At 36.4% G+C, this 22,886-nt stretch overlaps 1 protein-coding gene and 1 non-coding gene across 3 annotated transcripts; one reads left to right on the forward strand and one right to left on the reverse strand.

The window, feature by feature from the left end:
* Nucleotides 1-49: 49 nt before the first annotated feature.
* TRNAA-AGC (transfer RNA alanine (anticodon AGC)) lies at nucleotides 50-122 on the forward strand. The gene has a single exon. It is a non-coding gene; the product is annotated as a tRNA-Ala (tRNA).
* Nucleotides 123-9,473: 9,351 nt separating this feature from the next.
* Nucleotides 9,474-22,274, reverse strand: LOC149085736 (sulfotransferase 1B1-like). 2 transcript variants are annotated; one of them, XM_089232128.1, is made up of 7 exons: nucleotides 21,993-22,274; nucleotides 14,095-14,375; nucleotides 12,027-12,244; nucleotides 11,814-11,943; nucleotides 10,949-11,049; nucleotides 10,020-10,203; nucleotides 9,474-9,930 (listed from the first exon to the last, which is right to left on the reverse strand). In XM_089232128.1, the coding sequence occupies exons 2-7, from the start codon at nucleotides 14,369-14,371 to the stop codon at nucleotides 9,599-9,601; spliced, it is 1,242 nt and encodes a 413-aa protein (XP_089088254.1). In that variant the 5' UTR covers nucleotides 14,372-14,375; nucleotides 21,993-22,274; the 3' UTR covers nucleotides 9,474-9,598. The 2 variants fall into 2 exon arrangements, with proteins under 2 accessions (XP_089088254.1, XP_089088255.1); XM_089232129.1 differs by having other exon boundaries at nucleotides 14,095-14,371; nucleotides 21,993-22,100.
* Nucleotides 22,275-22,886: the final 612 nt, after the last annotated feature.

Below are 22,886 nucleotides of genomic sequence, written 5' to 3' on the forward strand. Positions count from 1 at the left end.
CGGTGCCTTTCAACATATATATACGCTCCAAGGTTGAAATATTCTATCTGCTTCCATAGCTTAGATGGTAGAGCACTCGTCCAGCAAGCGAGAGACCGGGGTTCGAGTCCCCGTGGGGGGCAGTCAAATTTTCTTCCTTGTAATCTTCATCTCCACAAATAACCAGTCTTTCGATGAATCTTGTATTGACAAGTGGAGAGGCTTTCTATATGTATAATATAAGATAATTTATAATATAATATAAGATAATTTATAATATAATATAAGATAATTTATAATATAATATAAGATAATTTATAATATAATATAAGATAATTTATAATATAATATAAGATAATTTATAATATAATATAAGATAATAATTTATAATATAATATAAGATAATAATTTATAGTATAATAAAATATATTCTCTCATTGGTGTCAGAATCGCTGAACATTTTATTTATTTTTATCCTGATTCATGAGCATGGCCCTTAGACTGGGATCTTTGACGGACCCCCGAACCAAATTTTTCATGGGCCCTTCTATAGTGAATTTATAGCATGAAAAATAAAAAAAAATGATGGTAATTGTACCGGGCCCTGTCAGCCATGTTCATAAGGTGTAGGAAGATAAGGAAATAACTAAAGACTGTGTCGCTTTTACTTAGTTTCCCAGGCTTTGAGTTTTTTTTAGTCACATCTTGTGAGGAAGAACAAGCAACTCAACTTGATCTAATCAACTCGACTCTCAAGTTGAGGTTACTCAAGATTTATTTGAGTATCTTCATGTGAGGAGGGCCTTATGTTTGTGAGAAACACCATCTGAATTATAGTGAATATTGAAAAATTATGTATCTAAAAGTGTTTCTTCATTTTGCTTACATGATGCTAATGTAAATTGTGTGTTAAATGCTAATTTTGTTTTGCAAAAATTTGAATTGTTAATGTAAAAAAATGATTGCATTTATTGCGTTCCTGTTTAAAATTCTGCTTGGTATGTTATAGTATTCTGCTATGTGAGCCAAGTAAGTTTGATAAAATTTGATGTTACTATTATTTCAAAGGAATCTACTGTTCAAAAAGATGTGTTTATCTAAGTGGTCATTGAAATATTTAATATTTTTCCTACACAGGATTTACATGTATTCTGCATATCATGTTGGTTGTATACATAGCTGATGATTGAGATGCATATCATTTTCCCATGATAACATTTGGTACATAAGTTGATGTATTTTCGCACAATAAAACTGCAGTATTATTTAGTATATAGTTGTGTACACTGTATTTTACGATATGATATTGTTTTAATTGTTTAGAATCGAGTGTATTAGTTTCTACTGGTGGGGGGGGGGGGGGATCTAGTTGAGTTATACCGATTCAGAACCCTCTAGAGAGAGAACCAATGGAAGCACCAAACTTGGGTGGTATAAGTGTTATCCGAAAAATAATTATGATGGGTAGTTTCGCACTCCTTTCCAAAATTTTAAGGGTAGTTTTGTAAAAAGAGGTATATTTTTTTATGAATAATAGAAACATTTCTCTATTAAAAATATTACCTAAAATTTGGTGAAGTATTTTCACTCCTCAATGAAATTCGGGGGGGGGGGAGTAAATTTGAATTTTGATGCCTGAATCAAGCATCTAGATGCACATTGACGAACACTGGGTGAAATGCAATTTAGACCATGAGAATTTTTAAATTTTAAAAAACTTACTTCCAAAAATGACTGATTGGCATGATCGTGGATCTGCATATGTAAATTTAGTGCATAAACTAGTCGTTCTGCCACCCTCAGCTCCCTTGTCATAATAATTTTTTTATCTGCAGCTCCCCAGAATAATCTCAAGACATCAACACGTTTACAGCTTAGCGTTCCATGGCACCCTTAGAAACTACGTGCACTTTTAGGAAATACCACTATTACTGTTTTATTATATATGCACTCCATACACATTCTTTTTCGGAATTTCCAATGAATCGGTAAAATGTGTGTTCTGAGTGTATGTGTGGCTCTTAATGTATTTATATTTGTCCGAGTTGTGCTTGATTTGTGTTCTTGCTGTAGCTGTTATCCGTCTCCCATACTTTGGACTCAAGATGGTTAATGCTTGAATTTCCATGTTAGGTAAGTATCCCTTTAAGAAACACTGGCATATACAGATGAAATCCATATGAATTTGAAGTTGAAAATTCTCAACATAAAAGCCATCAGAAAATGGTTAAATTGCAAGAAAGATGAAAACTTGTTTTCATTTCCAGATTGCAATAAGGAAATTTGCATTCCGTCGTTCATGATTAATATTTCATCGCCATTTGTTATGTACCATTTTGAAACTATACTTTTTGCTTTGCTATATTAGCCATCATCTGTCGCATTTTGCACCAAATTTGTCTTTGCAAAAATTGTTTTCTTACTATCAGAAATGCATTTTACTTGTGTTCAGTGTTTCTCATTCACTGGCTCCTCTCACCAAAGGGCTTTGTTTAAGGATACTTTAAATATTACAACCCATTACAATTAATATTTACCATATTAAATAAAAATTTAAAGTTTTCGAGATTTCTGGCTGACGTGATATAAAGCTTTGTCTTTCGACGTTTCATTTGCATGGGTGGTGAATATTTTCAAGAATTACGTAACAGCGAGCAAAAGGCTACTACTTATGCCTTTTCCTTGCTTTGTTAGGATTGGTCCGTTGAGCCAGAATTTCCCCATTGGAGAAAGTTTTGCGAATAAATGAATTTTTATTTTTTCCAGTGATAAATAAGAATTTTCTGAAAGATGCAGATCACACCCATTGCTGTCTGACTTTCAGTAAACAGTTTTGCTTGAGAAGTCATCGAAACAATGTGATTATGCTGTAAAGCAAAATTACCGCAGTTCTTTTAAGGTTTCGACAGCGCATCTCTGTATAAAACTTTTTTTTTTTTTTTCATTTTATTTTAATTAAATAACAGTTACATTCTCAAAAAAATTACACTACCCAAGAGGCAAGTGGCTGCCAATACTGGGGCTATAATCATGAAAAAAAAAATCAAAAACTGATACAAACTTTTCATGGGAAAAAAAATATATATATAAATTCAAACGCACAAATAATCATGAATACAAAACAAGTCAATTAGTAGTACAAGTATCCTGAAATTAAATAGTAAATCATTATGTTAAAATAAAAAGGAGGGAGGGGGGAGAAATGTATATACATGTACATATTGTGGCTGGCTTTCGGAGTGCTACTTCTATTAGACATTAAAAGTTAGATTAATAAAAAAAGTTTTGCAGTTACTGGACTATGTGAAAATAAATTTCAATATCATTTATTGAGTGAACATATTCTTTAAGCTTTTTTTTGAAATGAGACAGATTAGTAATTGTTTGCATTTCATATGGTATTGAATTGAAAAACCTTGGCGCTATGAAAATCAAGTGTTTTTGCAAAATATCTTTGTGTGCATGTGGTGTAGAAAAAATACTATTTGGTCTGCGTGGATTTACTGTAGTGCGCATGGGCAAATGGTATTGTTTTTTGTACTGAGTAATTGCAACTTTAAGTAAGTACAACTGGCGAACAGTTAAAACATTAGCATTACGTAAAAGAATATTAGACTGGGTGTTATAATCATTATATATTAGTTGAATTACTTTCTTTTGTAGATTAATTATAAGACGAATATTACTATTTTAATCTCCACCATATATAAAAAGACTGTAATATATGTGTGACTGAAACCATGAAAAATACAAATTTCTGATGAATACTTTGTTAACATGACTTTTGAGATGAAACAATTTTAAAGTCATGTACCTCAATTTATTACGCAGAAAGTTTACGTGTGATTTCCATTTTAAATTATTATCGAAATAGGGACCAAGATATTTAATACTTTTGACAGCTTCAAGAAAATTACATGAACATGAAGTGAGATTAGTATGGTATATCAATTGAATAGGGTCAGGAGGATTATCTCTTAAGGAAAATTTCATGTATTTGCTCTTTTCGATGTTAATTTCCAGATTATTAATAAGAAACCAATTCCAAATTTTTAAAAGATCATCATTTATTTTTTGTTGTTTAAAAGTTATTGTTGTTGTTCAAAGTTGTTTTTAAATGCTGTGGATAATTCTTAGGTTTCAATCTCATCTTTTTTAAGACGGGAAACCAAGTACTGTTGATTTTCATCCTCTCTTCCTTTCTGTTGAAGCATTTCTTGTCTTGTGCTTTTGAATCTCAATTGCTTCTCTAAAAATGCATGGAAAGTATCTGATGTCTTTGGATAGTACTTGGGTATTTGCAAAGAGAATTGTATAATCGTTGGTAAGGCAGTAATAGCCTTTTGACCACGTTACGTAATTCTTGAAAATGTTTGTCACCCATGCGAAGGAAATGTCGAAAGACCGAAACTTCTCATCACGTCGGCCAAAAATCCTGAAAACTTTTAATTTACATGATGGCCATGAAAGCCTGTTTTGTTTCATTTACCATATTACCTTGGATAAGTGCCACAGTTAGAAAATATATATATATAAATAATATTTGTGAGCTTAAAAGCAAAAGCTGAAATGGAATTTGAGATGCAGTCACTTATGTTACAAGGATGACGTCACTCTCTCCTACCACATGAAGGTTTTTTCAACAACTGACTGTTGCGAAGATATATTTTGGAAAGAGAGAAAATTCAACTGCCCCTGTGCGGGGAATCGAACCCACGTCCTTTCACTTTCCGGGTGAACGCCCTAGACTTCAGAGGCACAGAATCTCTCAATCTTTCCTTGGGGCTCGTGTACACTGAAAGGGATTTCTAGATCTTCAAGTTCAGTTTTTTAAATGTTACTTCAGGTAAACAATCTTCTGATTAGGGGCATTCAAGTATCACGTCAGCAGATTTTTAGTCATTTTTGCCCCCCGATGCTGACGTAATATTCGAATAACCCCTTAGCAAAAATATCTGTGGGAATTAATTGATTTTTAAAGTCTAGAAAAACTGCCTAAAATTTTTCTATGCTGTTTTGACTGCCAACATAATTTGTGAATTATTTTCGGCAAAAAAAAAGGTAATTCTATATATTGTAATTGATCCTCATTAGGCCTAAATTTGTGCCATCTCAATAACATCATCCAGTATACGACTGAATTAATTGGTTTTTCTAGTTTTCTCTCTTTTGATGTAAATAATTTTTTTGATTGTATTAATTTTACTTTCTTATTTCTGACTTAAATGAACCTAAAATTATTTCTTCTCAGATTAAAGACATTGTATAATGCACCACTAATTTCTATGTTTTATATGTAATACTTTCTAAGTTATATTATTAAGCATTATTGCAATGGTATCATTGATTTTTACCATTCTTTCACATAATTATAGGAGGAGGAGGTCTTTTCCAGAGTTAAAATACTTTGTGTGGAATTGAGAAATGTGGAAACAATTTTTGTTCCTCCTGGTAAGTTCATGTATGCGTTTCGAAATACTTCATTGTAGTGGGGTACTTCACAATTCGGCACTAAACCTGTCCCTAAAACTGATGTTGGATTATGATATGGTATTTTCCATGTTTTTCTATGGAATAAGTTGATTCATTGTTAGGCACCTCTATATCATTACCTTTAACAGAGAAAAGAGAGAGATTTACCATAACTTAGTGGAATTTCCCCTTAATCGTTACCTTCCCTTTTTTGTAGTCAAATAAAATTTGAATGACTTCAGTTTCTTTTTTGACTTTTCCTCACAAAGTCAAAGAATTTTCAATAGAGATTAATATCTAGTATACAGTAAACTGTTTTTGATTTATGTTTGGTTGAATTCACTTCGCCATTTTAAATTCTTGCTTGATTAAGATTTGATTTGTTAAAACCTCATTTTCAAAAAAGTAAGTGTAACATCTGATGATATGGTGATATTGAAAAGACTGGAGAATGTATTGTAGATATATATTGATACAGTTGTTGCTCGTTATAACCCCCCCCCCCCCACACACACACACACACACATTGTTCCATCAAAAATTAACGTTACATTGGATGGTCGTTGTATCAAAAGGAAAAACAAATAAATTATTTGTTATATAAAAACATTTGGGACTGATCTTACCAGTCATTGTAACATAAGGTCGCTATATGAGCTTCGACTGTATTATGAAAATGCATCAGGGACCAGAGAATAATGTTGTTATAGAGTATATCAGTGTGTAAGATTTTCAATGTAGTAGAGAATGTTGCAAAAAAAATGTCAATACCAAGAATCCTTTCATGGAAAGAGCTTTTATTTATAAACATGATATAAAATATAAAGTTTATAAAATGCACATACAAAAATTGGTCTTGCCAAGTGAATTTCACATAGTCATTACCCAACACTAGTACAATATTACAAATAACTGAGCAAATAAAAGATGTTATAAATTTAATAACATTTTAAAACAAAGGTAGACTAATAAAAAAAACCTTACAAAAATTTTTATCGGTTTTAATATATGACTATTTACATTAAACTCAGATATATATCCTAGTTTTCTTAAGCTGTTTGAATTTAGTGAGTCTTTTCATAGAATACACTAAGGCTAATTATAAACTGTGTCCAAACGCTTTGAACTACTGTGTAAGAACTTCCTACTGTGGCAGTTTGCTACATGACAGTCTTCGTGCCATCTATCTCTCTTCCACAAGAACTATTTTTGTCCCCCATATTCAATGTAAGCCAAAATAATAGGAAAACTTTGTGATTCTACGCAGATTACATTAAAACATAACACACTCTTAAAATGAATTTCAAGAAATAAGTGAAAATGCTATGTTCTTTAGTGCTATAGCCAACAAAAATGTCAAATAAATGTTTAAAATCCGGTTATGTACATTTCTGTGCAAAATAGGTATTGCCAAAGGAAGGAATGCATTATTAACAGTAATTCAAGTCTATTATGATATAGAATCCTCTGGCCTTGGTGGCAAAAAAGATGATTGTATAGATTGGTGGCTCAAATAAGCTTCAAACTCACAAGACCTCTGAACAATTTTTGGAGCAGAAGGCAAATGCCTTGTTAATCTGGGCTATCACGACTCAACATCAGACATTGATTCTTCATAGTATCAAACATAGCTTATTAGTGGTAAACTGAGTTATTGAATATAGAATTATCGAACTTGACATTTGTCTTCTGAATTAATCAATTTTTTTCCTTTTTTAAAATTTATGTCAGATTTAGTCTTATCATTTCGACTTTAGTGTCCGATTTGATGCTGTCATTCTGTCTGGTGGAACAACCTCTGACGAAGTATTAGGCTATAGGGTTCCAGAGGATTCCATGTCATAATGTTGATTGTTAATAATCTATTCCTTCCTTTGGCAATACCTATTTTGCATGGGCAAGGCCGCCATTACCAGACATGCGGCTAGATGCATCTCAACAATTTTGGGAGGCCCAACTAATATTATACACCACTTTATGGGATTTCTTTTGCTCCAATTTCATATATTTTTTGAGGAGGGGAATCAGCATGTATTATTTCGGAATATAGAGGAATGCTGAGAAATGCCTATACAAAAGCATTTTTAACATACAATTAATTGTAAATTAACAGAAAAATAGATGAAAATTCAAAACTGAAGAAATTTTAAACAGAGGAACAGTTTCTGACACAAATGAAAATTTTGGACTTGAATTAAAAATACAGTAAAACCTGTCTTCAACGTAACCCATATTAAGCGGAAACCTGCCTTTAATGGAAAAAAGTCATGGTCCCATGATTTAAATGCCAAAATACACGTTGAAAAACCTGAATTAAATGGAACCTGTCTAATGCGGAAATGGAAAGAAAAATTTGACCCTTTAATGGAAAATTCCACACAAACACTTTGACGGTTTTCAACCCAATTGACCAAAGGATTATACAAAATATTAGTGCATTAAAAATTTTGATAGAAAAACTGACTTCTTGCCAATGCGAGTACTTTACCCACCCTTAGATTTGTAAAAACTGTTACTGTATTTGATGCTGTGGTTTGAAAAGCCACTTGTAGTGAAACAGTTGCTTTCAGAAATTGTAACAAAATTTTTCACTAAAGTAGGCTTTTCTATGGGAGAAATCGGTGTAATGGTTAGATTTCCAAATGATATACAATGGCTTTCAAAATTGTATGCAAGCTGCTTTCCATGATCACAAGTGTTGAGCAGGGTTGGAATTAGAGTGAAGCAATGGGGGAAGGGCAATTGCTTGGGCGGCAAAATTTAGGAGGTGGTAAATTTTTTTGTAGGAAAATCACAGAATTTTATAGTGGTCGGGGCAATGAAATCATGTTCCCCATGAAAATCCTAGTTGCGGGCCCTGGTGCACATAAATATAGAGGATAATGTACAATCTGAGCCTGACACGACAGATATCGACACCCTCATTGAAAATTTCACGTAGAAAGTATAAAAAGAAACTTAAATGTAGTCATTTTTCAAATGAAGAACAGTGTGTGGTGAAGTTTCATACAGATGCTGTGCAAACCTAAATATTTAGTAATTATAGAGTATATAAATTTATATGTAACATGATCATGTATTGCCAAGAGATCTTTGCGATCTGTTCAAAGAATTCGTTAGTGTGTTAGTACACATCCATGTCCGAACCGGGATTCGAACCCACACCCGCACAGTCAGAAGCTAGCTCCCTAACCACTGGACTGCCAGTAAGTAATGTACATTGCTTTATTTTATGTATATTTAAATTAATTAGTTTATTTTTGAGTGATTTATTTTTATTATGCTGTACTTCAATTACATATGAGATCGTTACATAATTTTACACATAATGTTAATTAAACCTTTATTAAGCAGAAACTTGCGTTCAACAGGATTGCCATTCCGTTGAAGACAGGTTTTACTGTAATTAAAAGAAATAATTCCAGCATCAATGAAAATTCTGGCTTAATAGAAGAAGTAATTCCGGAATTGATGTAAATAACAGAATTAATGGTATAAAAAAATTCAAGAATTGATGAAAATTCAGAATCAATGCAAGAAATAATTTCAGAATTTGCAAAAGACACTTATAATTAAACGGTAAGTGTGGGGTCCGTTGCGACTGCACCTATTGCACACTCCTAAGGGCGACTCTGTGTGTAGGAACGTATGTAACAGGATTTTAAACTTCTATTTCCCATTTCTGTTTGTTATAGCACTAAAGAACATGGAATTTTTTTCTCTCTTGAAGCTCATTTTAAGAGTGCAGGGACAGTGCAGTCTGTCCAGACATTTTTTGTAGGGTTCTGTTTGTGTGAAAATTTTCCAATGTTTTGTGGAAAGTAAATAATTTTGTGGAGAGCAAAATAGTAAGTTTAATTTATCAGAAAAGAAATGAAATGCCAGATTTACGGTTTTGTTAATTTTTACTTTTTGAAAGGTCGATTTTTTAGACCGAATTTCGGCTGGGCAGACCCCTGGAGTGTGTTCTGTTTTTATGTAATCCGTATAAAATGACAAATTTTTCTATCATGAAAGGCGGGAGAGACATAATAAAGAGCACACCTAATTCAAACTGTTTAAGATGAAATATTCATTAAAACTATTTACAAAGATTGCTTTGTTGATAACCAATATTCAAATATGCAAAAAAGTCTTTCAGAAGGTTTCAGTACACAAAGTCAAATAACAAATGATCAGGTGTAATATTAACATGTGTAGGCGGTTTTGCATACAGCCAAGCAGTTAAACTGTTCTCTTCTGCAGCGTCTTCATCCTTGGAAACTTTGGACTTTTTCAAGATTTCAGTACATATCTCGTCTTTCATTGTTGGCATTGGATGGTTGTATATGATTCGACCGAACGAGCTCATTCTCTCATAAGCTTCTTCTGGTTCAAACGGAACATGCAGAGTACTTTGTGCCATTTTCGATTTGTAATGCATGTCAAAAGCTTGGGATTGCTCTTGGGTAAAATAGTTTTTCCAATCTCCTATAATTCCTGTAAAAGCAAAAGGAAAATTATCAAAAGGAAATTGTAGCGTGTAAAAAGAACTGTTAATTTATGTAGTTAATACCCATCGCACCTACCTTTCCTCATAAATTTCGATTTTGACATGTCAAACAAATCTGGTATCGGAAGTTTCTCTCTGTTCACCATCTGGTTTGTCTTCATTTCTTCAAAACTGCAATGCTTGGAAATTGTCTCTAATGACTTCTCTGACAAGGGTCGCTCCAAGAATTTGCTCATGGCTTGCACCATATTTTTCAGATCCTTGGGAGGAAAGTGTTTATTCATTTCTTAATTATGCATTTTTATATGTGTCTGTAATACATAGTTATGTGTGAAATGTGTAATAAAAAATATAAGGATTTTCTATAAGGAATTAGGGTGTCTATAAGTTCTGAGCAGCCTATGGCTTTAACTGCCCATCTGACAGTTACAAAATTTTGGGAATATCTTACCGAAAGAATGGGAAAAAAATTGAGAGCAAAACAAAAAAAAATCAGTTTTGAATTCACCACCAGAGGACGTTTTAATTCTTGTACACATGCTAATTTTTTGCAAACACATGACTAAACTGCTCGAACTTAATGGCAGGGAACAGGATGTGACATCAAGGCCGTCTTAAGACTCTCATGGGCCCCCTGGGCCAATTGATTTTTCTGAGGCCCTACCAAACAAATTCTGGAAAATTTCAACCAGATCTTATTTTTGTGAGGCCCCTCTTTGCTTGAGGTCCCCGGGCCGTGCCCGGGTGGGCCCATGCCTTAAGACGGCACTGTGTGATATTCATCCTTTAACTGCTTCTACATGCAAGGAGCGCCAAAATTCCAGCTTGCCCCGGGTGAAAAAGCATCTAGTTGTCTACTTGCCTTGGATGGATATGGTACATTGACATTCTGATCACAGATAAAAAGTCCACATTTATGAAATAAAAACTGAGGGGAAAGGTGGTCACAGGGCAATTATTTTCTTTGCATCTTGTGTCTTTTTTGACATTTTCATTTTTACTCACCAGTTTGAGCTCTTCATATGAGATAAAAAACACTTTTTCGGGATGTTCGTGACAAAACTGCCAGTATCCAAGAACATGATCAAACCAAGAGCCGTACACTACTGAAATATACAAATAAAGGTAGGATCTTACAATCATGATTTTATCAGTAGAAAATTCAGTGAAACTAACTCTAAATTAAGCAAATAACTTCTTTTTTCCAGGTTATTTCCTAGAAAGTAGAAGGGGAAAAATGCCACTCTCCACATTTAGCACGGTATAAGGAGGCCAAAATCTGTCTGAAATACAGTCTGAAAAACCCCGGTTTTGAGGACACTGGTGGGATAAAAAAATTTCTTCTGTAAAAGAGGGGATGACTATAAATAAAGGATTTGCGAGGCATACTTTTATTATGCAAGGAAAATTATCATTTGGCTGTTTATGACCACATCTGAAGAGTTTTACTGTATATATCTGTCTCACTCATTTGAGACGGCCCGTTCATTACATGAAGAGTTGTCGATACCTTACCTATTCTTTTACCTAATACTTTTAAGCATTGTTTTGAATGTATAAGTCGGCTTCAAAATTTAGGGCATGGATTTAGGTGATGGATAGGCCTAGATTAATATGAATGCCTCTGATATTGAAGTGGGTCTTGATAGAAAGACTGTCAACATGAATTTTTTTTGTGTGAGGAGCAACTGGTTTCTTTGTGCTATTTCTTCAAGAGTTCAACATCATCTCTAATATTATTTTCCATTTACAGAAAGTATTTTTTTTTTCAGAGAACATTGTGCAAATATATTTAATCTCATCGTTTAAAAAATTATCATAAGATTATTTATATCACTTCTACATAATGTGTAATGAACTAAAATTTTACCATGTCCTGCCATGAAGTGAGCAAGAAATTCTTCCCATGTTCCTGAATAGTTCCCGAGAAACTTGCTCATTTTATGATGATGATAATATGATACAGCTGTGTCTTTAGGATTTCTTATGACATAAATCACCTTTAAGAGATTGGGGGAAAAATTAATAATCGAGAAAACTTTTAATACATTTCAAAAAATATATAAGCAAATTCCAGACCTACCTTACACTTAGCTTCCCTGAGCTGTTTTGGTATGATGGGATATGGTAGGTGGGTCGCCATCAGCCTGGGAGACTTCAGACCCCTTAGGAACCTCAAATGTCCTAGGGGTCTCCCTACTTCTAGGTGCAGCACTCGATCTATGAGAAGCTTGTTCTGGACTCTGCTCTCGTCGCCTCCACTGTAGATCATGGAAACTATCTCTTCAGTCCAAGTGGTACCTAAGTATGATTGGAAATATTGTATGTCATTATAGCCAAATGTGATCATAGTTCAAACGGTTCAGGAATCTCTGAATGATATAATTTCTGTTAAAATTGAACCCCTGGGTTCAAGGAGGTGATTTATGGGTAAAGAAGGAAAATATATCAAGTGATCCGAGACCCTTGGAAGTCAATTCTCTTGACATACCTTCAATAACTAGACACAAGCAAAATGTAATCTTCCTTCAAGATAACGTGTAACGCAAGTCAAGCAAATAACCCTGTTCCTTTTTTCCTATCAAAAAGAATTCCTATGGAATTCTTCTGAAAAAGAATTCTTTACAATGGTAAGGCCCGGTGAAAAGGGGTGATAAAAAATTCTGACAGCTATTTTTTTTCTTCAGATGACGAATGCAACGAGCAATGATATCTTGAAAATTTTCTATACTTGTTAAATTACAAAAAATCTTAGGTGAAAATTTGCAATACTTTTTCAGTAATTTTTTTTTTCTAGTTATTGTTGTAATGCAGATGGAAAAACTATAGGCCACTCTCATTTTTTCGTGTCACTAGCCTTATTTTCATATCTTTATAACTAGGCATCATTTCTGCATTTCTGAAAGCTTCTCGAACTGCTATGATAGCGTGTTTCGTAAAGATGTCAATTGAGAGAGGTCAAAATCCTCTAAGTGGGGTTTGATGCCCAACCACAGAGCTCTTCACCTTACATCCCTAACAGGATGATCCTAGCCTTGCCTAATTTTATAGAGGAAGCTTCTCAAATGATTCATAGCCTTGCTTGATTCCTAAAAATTGGAAAAGGCAAAAGGCCATCTCCTACAGAAAAGGGTAGGATCCTAGTTTTAAAAAAGTGTAGATTAATTTCTCGAGATTTTGTATGTAATGTTAATATGTCTAAGACACTGGTTAACAATTTCTTGAAGGCCAGACCATATTATCCTGAGTATAAAGGTATGGTTATGTCGTCTTCTTCAACAGGTCAGCAGAGGATAATAGCAATAATTCGAGATGTGAACAAAAAAAAAGTATCCAGAGAAAATTACGAGCTATTTGAAGAACTCTTATACCTGCAGAATTGTCCCGAAAATGAGATTAGGGGGTCTGCATACAGTGTGTTCGAAAGTAAAGGCTACCCTGATCACTCTTTACGAACATACACAGTGATGAGATTGGAGTTTGCTAAAAAGTACTTAATTGTAAAAGGGATGAACGGTAAAATGTAACCTTTTCAAATTATAATTCATTTAAAGACTGAATTTTCATACGTTTATCCCATTGCTGCTATTCCCCATTGTATTCAAAGTCCACATAACAAGCATTCCTTGGAAACAAACTTCACTGTAGGTACAGAACACAAAAACGGCACATTCAGATATGCTCCAATGTGTTAAGTGTTCCTCAGAGGAATATTTACGAGGTGTATGTGAGGTTTAGTATTTGTAGTCCACCTTCATAAACCGCACGCTAACGATCTTCATCGATGACCAATGCTTCAGCTGTCAACATTCAAGCCATTGTAAGACATTTCAACGTGTTATTGAGAACAAACATCTTTAAATATTGACCGCGATGTTGATAATGCTTTTTCCGTGTTCCCAGGAAACAACGTCTTCTTGCCAAATTCCGTAAGGATATGCACTGGACCAGTTATACTTTACTCTCTGGATTTTGCATCATCAGAAAAGTCTTGGACGCCAAGACAGATTCTGTTAAGGAGTCCGAATTGGGTGCTGACCATCAAACTATAGACTCTCATTGATAGAGTGCGATGGCGATTTAAACCAAATTCCCATCGAAGACAACGTTAATCCCTTTGAAATTAGACGCGTTTCAAACTGGATACGTACCTGATTTAGGGTAGGTGATGATGAAGACGTCGTCGGGCCTGATTTCCATTTCTTCCAATCCAGAAAGGATGTCCGGTGGCACGAGGTAGCCCTGGAGCAGGACTCCTTTGAAGATCTGCGCCTGCGGTATGGACAGGACGTAACTGGCTCGGAAAGGGTCATTCTCCAAGGTCTTGTCCTCCTCTGCGGACACGACGAGGTTCCCGACGCTTTTCCTTATTAGTTTCGTGATGAAATGTCCCAGAGGACTCTCGTGAAGAATCCTCACGGACAACATCTTCCTTACGAACAGAGAATTCTCATATTAAAACATAAAGACAAAAACTAAACACCATTATTTTGAGAATGAACAATTCAACTTCGAGTTATTACGTTAATTGTAAGTTTTTCCGAAACTGAAGAATAATTTGGAAAAATTATTGTTGGTCATGCTTTATTTGGCAATTTTAAAACCGCAACTAGATAATTGGGCACGCATGCATTTTGGCGCCTTCTAGTAATGTTGAAGGAGAGGTTAAAGGTTGAAATTTGTGGCCTCTTTGGTCCGGAGCACCAGACCCGCTTGTATTCCCCCGATTTTCAGTCTCTAAGTTCTTGTCATTATTATTTATGAAATCTCTTTTCTGATGTTTTCGTTCCTACTTAATTAGGTGCATCAATTTATGATGTATGAGTTATCTATAAAGCAAGTCGATATGAAAAGGACAGTTTCTTTTGAACTACTCTAGAACAAACGAAACTGTCCTTTTCATTAGATTAGAAGATTATATCATTCGTAGAAAGATTAAAATTGGGACCCTCAAAGCCTCAATAAAGACACGGTACTTCTTGTTTATACGTACATACCGTATTCCCTGCCTTAGATGGCATGCCGGGAACAGCGAGGGAGACGAGAATGCCGGGGAATACGTTAACAAAAAACTATGATTAATTAGATACGCATTTACAGTGACCCAGCCCTAGGGCCGCAAATTTCAGTAATTGGTGGTCAATAACATCTAATTAGAATGGGAGAAGGGCGACAAAACAATTTTATCTTTAAATGCATGATTTTTTTTTTTCATGACACGTATAGAAAGCCGATGTACAAAGCCTCAGAAACATCGCATATAAAATAAATGCATTCAAGTAATATTACTTTCAAAGTATGTTTATAGCTGCTGCCTTTGTGATTCAAATTGTACTTAGTAAGAAAAGCAATTCGGGTTGCAAATTTCAAGGTAAAAAAAGAAATAAAAAAACATTTTATGACATGAATGTCGTTCTCCACTAGTTCATACAAGATATACGGAAGACTGGATGTTGTGAAGATATTTATTATTTGAGATGTTAATTTTTTTTTAAGGAAGAAAAAACTCATCTCTGCCTCTATCGGGGGAGTCGAACCCGGGTCCCTCGATTGCCGGACGAGTGCTCTGACCACTAAGCTACAGAGGAGATAGAGATTTTCTTTCGCTAGAGCGTATATATGTGCCGAACGGAACCGTGCAATGGACGGTGAACCGATCAGCCAATAGCTCATGGACGACGAGCCACAGATGGCTATATATATGACATGAATGTCGCTCTCCACTTGTTATTGCACGGTTCCGTTCGGCACATATATACGCTCTAGCGAAGGAAAATCTCTATCTCCTCTGTAGCTTAGTAGTCAGAGCACTCGTCCGGCAATCGAGGGACCCGGGTTCGACTCCCGGTAGAGGCAGAAATGAGTTTTTTCTTCCTTAAAAAAAAATTAACATCTCAAATAATAAATATCTTCGCAACATCCAGTCTTCCGTATATCTTGCAAAACATTTTAACAAATTAGATAAATCACAGCCACACATACTCTGCAATAAACAAAGAGTTGTCATCAATTAAAACATACTTCAAATTCAAACTATACTTTTCACCTTATGCAAAGACGATTCTGAATTTTTATCTTCAAAGTGGCCACAGTAATGAACGTTTAAAGTACTCATTGCATGTAAGCAAAGCTATGTATTTAAGAGTGAATCCGCCTCTGTTTCCATCCAGTTACGGGGGGTGGGGGGGAGAGAATAGTAACAGGCGGGTGTCATGCCCCGGGTGCCAAACGAATGGGGCACCGAGTTGCTTCCCTTTGACCACTCGTGCAACATGCTGTCCCGTGTCTAGTTGCGGTATTAGCAGTATGCGTGGGCCCACCTGAGCATGGCTCCGGGCCCTGGAGTGCATATAGGGTCTCATTGTAATGAGATCTGGTATGTACTTTGATTTTCGAAAGTATGTAAATTGGTAGGCAAGTACTTCCAGTCAGAGGCGTACGCAGGGAAGAGGGGCACAGGGAGCCCGTGCCCCAAAAATTATAAAAAAATAATATTTCGGTAAAAAATTAATGTATCGAAATAAAATACCTCTTTGACAGAAAATACTATTTTAACCAATTTCTATCAATTTGAATGCTTTTTGAAAGGTAACAACTCAAAATTTCTCTGGAAGAAAATTGTTGTACCCCCTCCAAAGATCGATCCTGCGTGTCCTCGCTTCCAATTATTTAGGGAGTGGGGGGCGTGCCTTGTTTTCAATCAGTTTCCATTTTGTAATCAATATCTTTCGAGGCAGTTCATCTCCTTCAAAAGGGGCTAGAGCTTACATTGCTCATAAGTGATGTCGACTAGAAATGCTCTCGGTACGTGAGGGTCCAAGTGACAAAAACTTGATTAAATCGAAATATTTGAACATTCGACTTGACAAACGATTTTTACGTATTCGTCCCTCATATCAACACGTGGATATATTTTGCACACTTTCCTTTGGGTGCAGATATTGCCACATTTATCTGTTTTACATGTTTGAGTAGGCTTTTAATCATCGCGTGAGTGAGACAGCAGTTCTTTATCCCACGCCCCTTGAAATGATACAATTCCTGCAAATGTAATTGTTTTATTCTCGCGAATAATTCCTCTCTCTCTTATCATTTACGTAATGTTTTACTTCAGTAACAGAAGGTAATGTTGTGATTCGCATTAGCGAATCGTCGACGATTTGTCCTTAACTCTATTACGTTCTCTAATCGGGCATGATTCACTCTCCTCCTTTGAATGATTGGACGTTTATTGCGAAAATGTGCCGATATTTTTTTTCAGTGCAACGATACCTTTTCCTTTTTTCCCCTTGAAGTTTTTGCGTGTGTCATTATTGTTGTTGACCCACGTGTGTGTGAATTATTAGTCTCATTTTATCATGGTGATGAGAAACGTCCAACTGTCAGGACACGTGGAGATATGAAGTCGGGAAAAATTAAATGAACGCAGTTCAGATGACAGTAGGCTGTTCCTAAAAACCATCATAAACGAAATAATGAAAAAGTTATTCAGGAGATAACTGATGTTTTTGCAAAAAAAAGTTTTTGTTACATCTATTGGCAGCAAAGTAATTATGCCATTGCTGGTAGAATTTTTTTTTTTTTTCTTTGCCAGTCTTTGTGTTTGAGGAGAGCAGGAGTGTAATTTTTTCCACATTAAATTGTACCCTGTACGTAGAAGTAATGTGATGAACACGCAAATGTGCCCAATAAATCTCAACGGTTACTGTCCACATTTATTTGCTGAAAATGGCAATTCCATAATCAATCTTCCTTCCGTGGTTTTTTTTTTTACGTGCATGGTACGACAATACATGCAAGGAGTTGCTACCTTTTTCTAACATTTACACCAATAGTTGTACTTAAAAATCTTGTGGGCACTATACCACTTTTGAAAGAACATTGTTCGCGTTGTTAAAACATGACAATTAGATGTGAAGGGAACTTTTTTTCTGGATGTTTTTTTTTTCTGAGTTCATCTCGGTCTACTGGTCCCCGCCGGGAATCAAACCGCGGTCCTCTTGTAATCCCGGGAAGTGCCTTTAGGGGTCATTCAAGTATTACGTCAGCATCGGGGGGGGGGGTTTCGGATTTGATGACGGGGGTTTGAAGGTTGCTTACGTCATCAACCACCCCTTTTTGACGACATGAAATATTCGGGGGGGGGGGGCTCAGTGTTTTGCTGACAAGGGGGAGGGAGGGGGTCAGAAATGGCTGAAAATCTGCTTACGTAATACTTGAATGACCCCTTATCTGTATACACCACGGGGAGACACGACCTTGCTTTCCTTATTTCGCGCGTGCCCGGAGTGCAAAAAGACCGGGCTGCTTATAAACAATCCTTACATTTCTAGCTACATTGTAGAAATTAGGCGCATCGTGATTAGCCGAAATGAGTGATGAACCATTACGTCACTCATGGTGAAATTTTTACTAATAGATACATATAATTGTTCTTGAATCCGACATCCACCGTTGGAGTAATAGTTACAGTACGAGACTCGCGTACCAAAGGTTGTGTGTTCGATTCGGTCTGAAACTCATCCAAATTCTTTTCCCCCCATCTTTCCATCTTTGATGTCATTTACTGATTTACTAAAAAATGTTTCCATTTTGTTTCTGATTTAATCAAATGGGGTTCACGTGCATCGAGAAGACAATAATAAATGTTCGCGATCGACATCCACGATCGCCCAGCTATCATTTGCTGATTCAATAAAAAATGCTTTCATTTTTCGTTAATGAACTTTGAAATTCAGTTTCACCGCCGAAAACTCCGCCTCTCGTGACGTTTTGCTAGCTTTTTTTTTTTTTTTTTTTTTTTTTTTTGCTCGCAGTAACCAATCACCGGCGTGCTAATGCTTCCTATGTTACTAAGAAAGTAGGGATTGCAATTACGCGATCGGGCTTCGATTCCCGGCGGGGGACCAGATGACTTTTCTTTTCGAGATCACCTCGGAATAATACTGTATCTTGGTAAAGTCTCTATTCTTCATGTAATTTGACTGAGAAAACTATCTCGTTGTAACAATTTGATGTTTTTTCTGGACCGCCAGGAGTGTGACCCGAGACCGCAACTACATACAAAAACCAACTTAGTCGCCCGGAAGTGGATATCCATTTTGGCGCCCTGTGTGATCCAGGGTCCGGAGCACCAGACCCCACTCCCACCCTTCCCTAGTTGCGGCCCTCGGTATTCCGTTGGCACCGGATCTGAAGCTAGAACAATTGATGTAAAAAAAATTTCTCTCATTGACAACATTTTCCAACATTTTTCAATATTTTTCTGAATTTCCGTCAATTCTGAAATTATTTCTTTCATTCATTCTGAGTTTTTATCAATTTGTTCCGGAGTTATTTCTTTAATTTATTCCAAAATTATTTCTTTAATTTATTCTAGAATTATTTTTTCATCAACTCCGAAATTATTTCTTTCATATTTTTATATTTTTTATATTATTTCTTCCATATTTTTATGGGCATCTTTTTATCAGCTACCTCGTTGGGCATTTTGCCTGTTGTGGCGTTGTATTTGTATTTACTCTAAAATTAATCGTTTTTCAATATTTTTGAAAATGATCGGTGGGCCAAACGTGACCCGCGGGGCCGTTCGTTGAAGACCCCCCCCCCCCCCCTGCCAGGGCCGCAACTAGATGCTTGGTCACCCGGGGCAAGCGCGCATTTTGACGCCCCTTTGTAATGTTGAAGGAGAGGTTTCAGAATGAAATTTGCGCCTCCTTGGGTCTGGCGCCCGGGGCACAAGATCCGCCTGCCCCCCCCCCCAGTTGCGGCCCTGCCTCCTGCTGTAGGATATATCCATAGGATATTGTACCTGCAGGTAGCTTTTCTCTTACCCTCCCAAAGGAGGATGGGGGGAAACGTTAAGTGTAAAGTAACACCGGTCTCCTAGGGAACCCTTGAAACAACATAAAGGACTGAATCTGAAACTAAATAAATGTGCTACTTGGCCGTTTCAAAAGCATCATGGGGCCCCAGGGCAAATTGATTTTTCCCCAGCCTTCGTTCTTCCGCCATGAACTTGACGGATACTAAGATCATAATTTTTTTTTGTTTAGTGCTGCAGTCGTCCATCGCGTTATCGTTGTCGAATATTCATTGATGCATTGCACTGTAACCGAAGTCAATGTCTCCGTTAAGTCATTCGATTAGTCTCATCCGAATGACCATCGCGGTTGATCACTAATCGTTGTGGATCAATATAATCCAAATTTTTAAAAAAACAACTTATTCTTTTTTTTACAACTGGAACATCCAGAGGTGCTATTTATAATTCATTGGAAATGTCGTGACAGAAAAAAAAAACTGACGTCTGCATTATTTGCTTACCATTATTACGAAATTATGCGTTAGTATTTTAATGATTATTCAGGCATTATTATGATCACACATCTAGATCGAGCTCAGATATATCCGAGGGGCATTATGCCACAGTAGGAAATATCCTACTGTGGCATAATGTATGCTTGCCCGGCTGAAAGAGTATCTAGTTGAGGCCCTGGGTAAATGATCGCTTCTCTAGCCCTGGAAATCCCCCAACCTTTAAATGCCTGGGGGTACTCTTGCAGTTTTTTCGACTGGATACTCCAGAGCCATACCAGCTTCTCTTTTGTGAGAACCTTATGACTGATTTAATGGTCATCGTTTACATCTGTAACAATTTCAATACTGACTCTCGTCATCTACAGCAGTGGTTTTCAGCCTGTGCTCCATGACCCTGTGGGATCATTTTTTAAAATTTACTACATTGCATGAATGACACATTTTGTGCTGCGAAATTGTAATGTATTCAATTTTTTATGATTTGTAAATTATATAAAACAATATATTTTGGATTTTATGGGAGGGGGGGGGTGTCCGCGGATCATTGATCGACACCACACGGAGTCCGTTGGTGCATTATTGACCTTCACTTGACGGAGGTTCGAGCGATGCCGTCTTAAATGCATGGGCCCACCCGGGCACCTCACAAAAAATGAGATTTAGTTCAGATTCAAGAGTATGCATGTAAATTTGTCTGGAAGGGCCTGAGAAAAATCATTTGACCTGGGGGAGGGGAAACGCTCTTAAGACGGCCCTGGGACCAAGACAGGTCTACAGGGAGTGAAGAGGATTTTTAGTTTGATATTTATATTAGTACAACCTTGCCATGAAAAAAAAATTCCCTACGGATAATCTGCACAAGAGAATTTTGCTACGTTTGGGAAAAATGCCTAAAAATCCACTTATGCGAATTTTATTCACTAATTCTTAGACAGCAAGGGACCAGATCAGTGAACGTCCAAAAGAGTGATCTAAAATGTGTGCAAGGATGTGAATGACGAGAAGAGTGTGGAATCATATCAGTGAATGACTTAGAGAGCGAGAACTGGGTCAGTGAGTGAAGGAAAGAGTAACTTTAAGTGAGCGACGAAAATAGTGAGCTGGGATAATATAAAATAGAATAATGAAAATATATATAGAGAGCGCTGGGGACAGATCAATGAGTTACCTAAAAAGCAAGGGACCGGGTCAGTGAGTGACCTAGAGCTTGTGCGATCATGTAAGTGACAAAAAACTGTATGCAACGATATAAATTACTAAAAAGTGACCTAGAGAATGAGAACCGGATCAGTGTGTGACGAGAAGAGTGACCTAGAGAATGGGTGACCAGATAAATGTGCGACCAAACGAGTGACCTAGATAACCAGATCAATGAGTGACTTAGAGGCAGAAGCGTATTCATAAAGGCGGGGGCTGAGCGGGCTATAGCCCAGGGCGGAAAATTTGAGGAATGAGTAGTCAAAAAAATTAAACCTGAATGCGACAAAACTAATATAAATCCGGCTTTGTGTCCGCCTAGTATATATGTCGAATGATGCCGAAAGTGTTGGGGGCACACCGGGTGGGAATCTGTTTTCTATTTCTCAAATGATTCCTTTCGAGAGCTTAGCAGTTTAACAAAAAAAAAAAATCCAATTCAACGTTTTGACTCATCTTTGAAACTAGCCTTAATGGAAATCTTTTTCTGGTTCGCAGATGATAATAATAAGAGTGTCGAGACACCACTTACTTGTATCAGCTGTTGTCGCTTCTCGATCGGTTGTCGCCTTGTCTTTTGAGCATTTGAGTGAAGAGAAAATAGATGATAAGCTGTGGAAAAATCTCGGTCAGCAGCAGAAATGAGTGCTCATCTCGAATATGTAATATGGATTCAATTCCCCCCTTTTTTTTTCAAGATTTCTCTGAAAGAAAAAATGCTACGCACGAACGGTTCATTCCAAGATTTTGTGTTATTGCCGTTTTTGAACGCATGACTAAATAAAAAAGGTGCTCTTATGGATGGGGTATGATCAGAACGTCACGCCTTGTAATAACGTTTTTTATCAGTTTTTTTTTTCTTCTTCTTTTTGCTTGTTATTGATAAGAGACGCGTATTTACCTTTCTCGTTTTTGTTGTTGTTAGTGTGATTGTGTTCAACGCGTTCATTAGAGGGGTCGGATGATGTAATGAGTTCGAAAAGAAAAACTAATAACGTGTGTCATCCGGATTTGTGCGAAACATTCCCTGCGACTCTCGACCCCGAAAAAGAACGGCGCACAATGGTCGGAATCTCGAAATTAACTGGAAAAAAAAAATAATTTCGTTTCGGGGGAAGGGAGAAACCATATGTCTGGTGCATCTTCAAATGTTATTTATTTCGTAAAATTTGTTTACATCGGGAAGTGTCGGTCAGAAGGGACAAAGTAGGGCGATGACTCAGTCAAACGGGACTTTCGCAGAAATGTGATGTAAAAATTTGTTACCTTAGTGCGTTTGAGTGAAACGATCGAGCTACTGGGGAAAATATACCTGGAAGGAGCATGACGCCAGTGGTCTCCGCAGCGCTAAGAATGGTGTCCTAAACATCATTCGACGGCAGATCACGTGCAGTATTTAATGTATGTGCAATCTCCATTATTTTTT

The sequence above is a fragment of the Pholcus phalangioides genome, unplaced genomic scaffold, assembly GCF_987345545.1.
Source record: "Pholcus phalangioides strain wild (caught in Gottingen) unplaced genomic scaffold, Ppha-v1.0 ptg000005l_1, whole genome shotgun sequence".
NCBI classification, from domain to species: Eukaryota; Metazoa; Arthropoda; class Arachnida; order Araneae; family Pholcidae; genus Pholcus; species Pholcus phalangioides.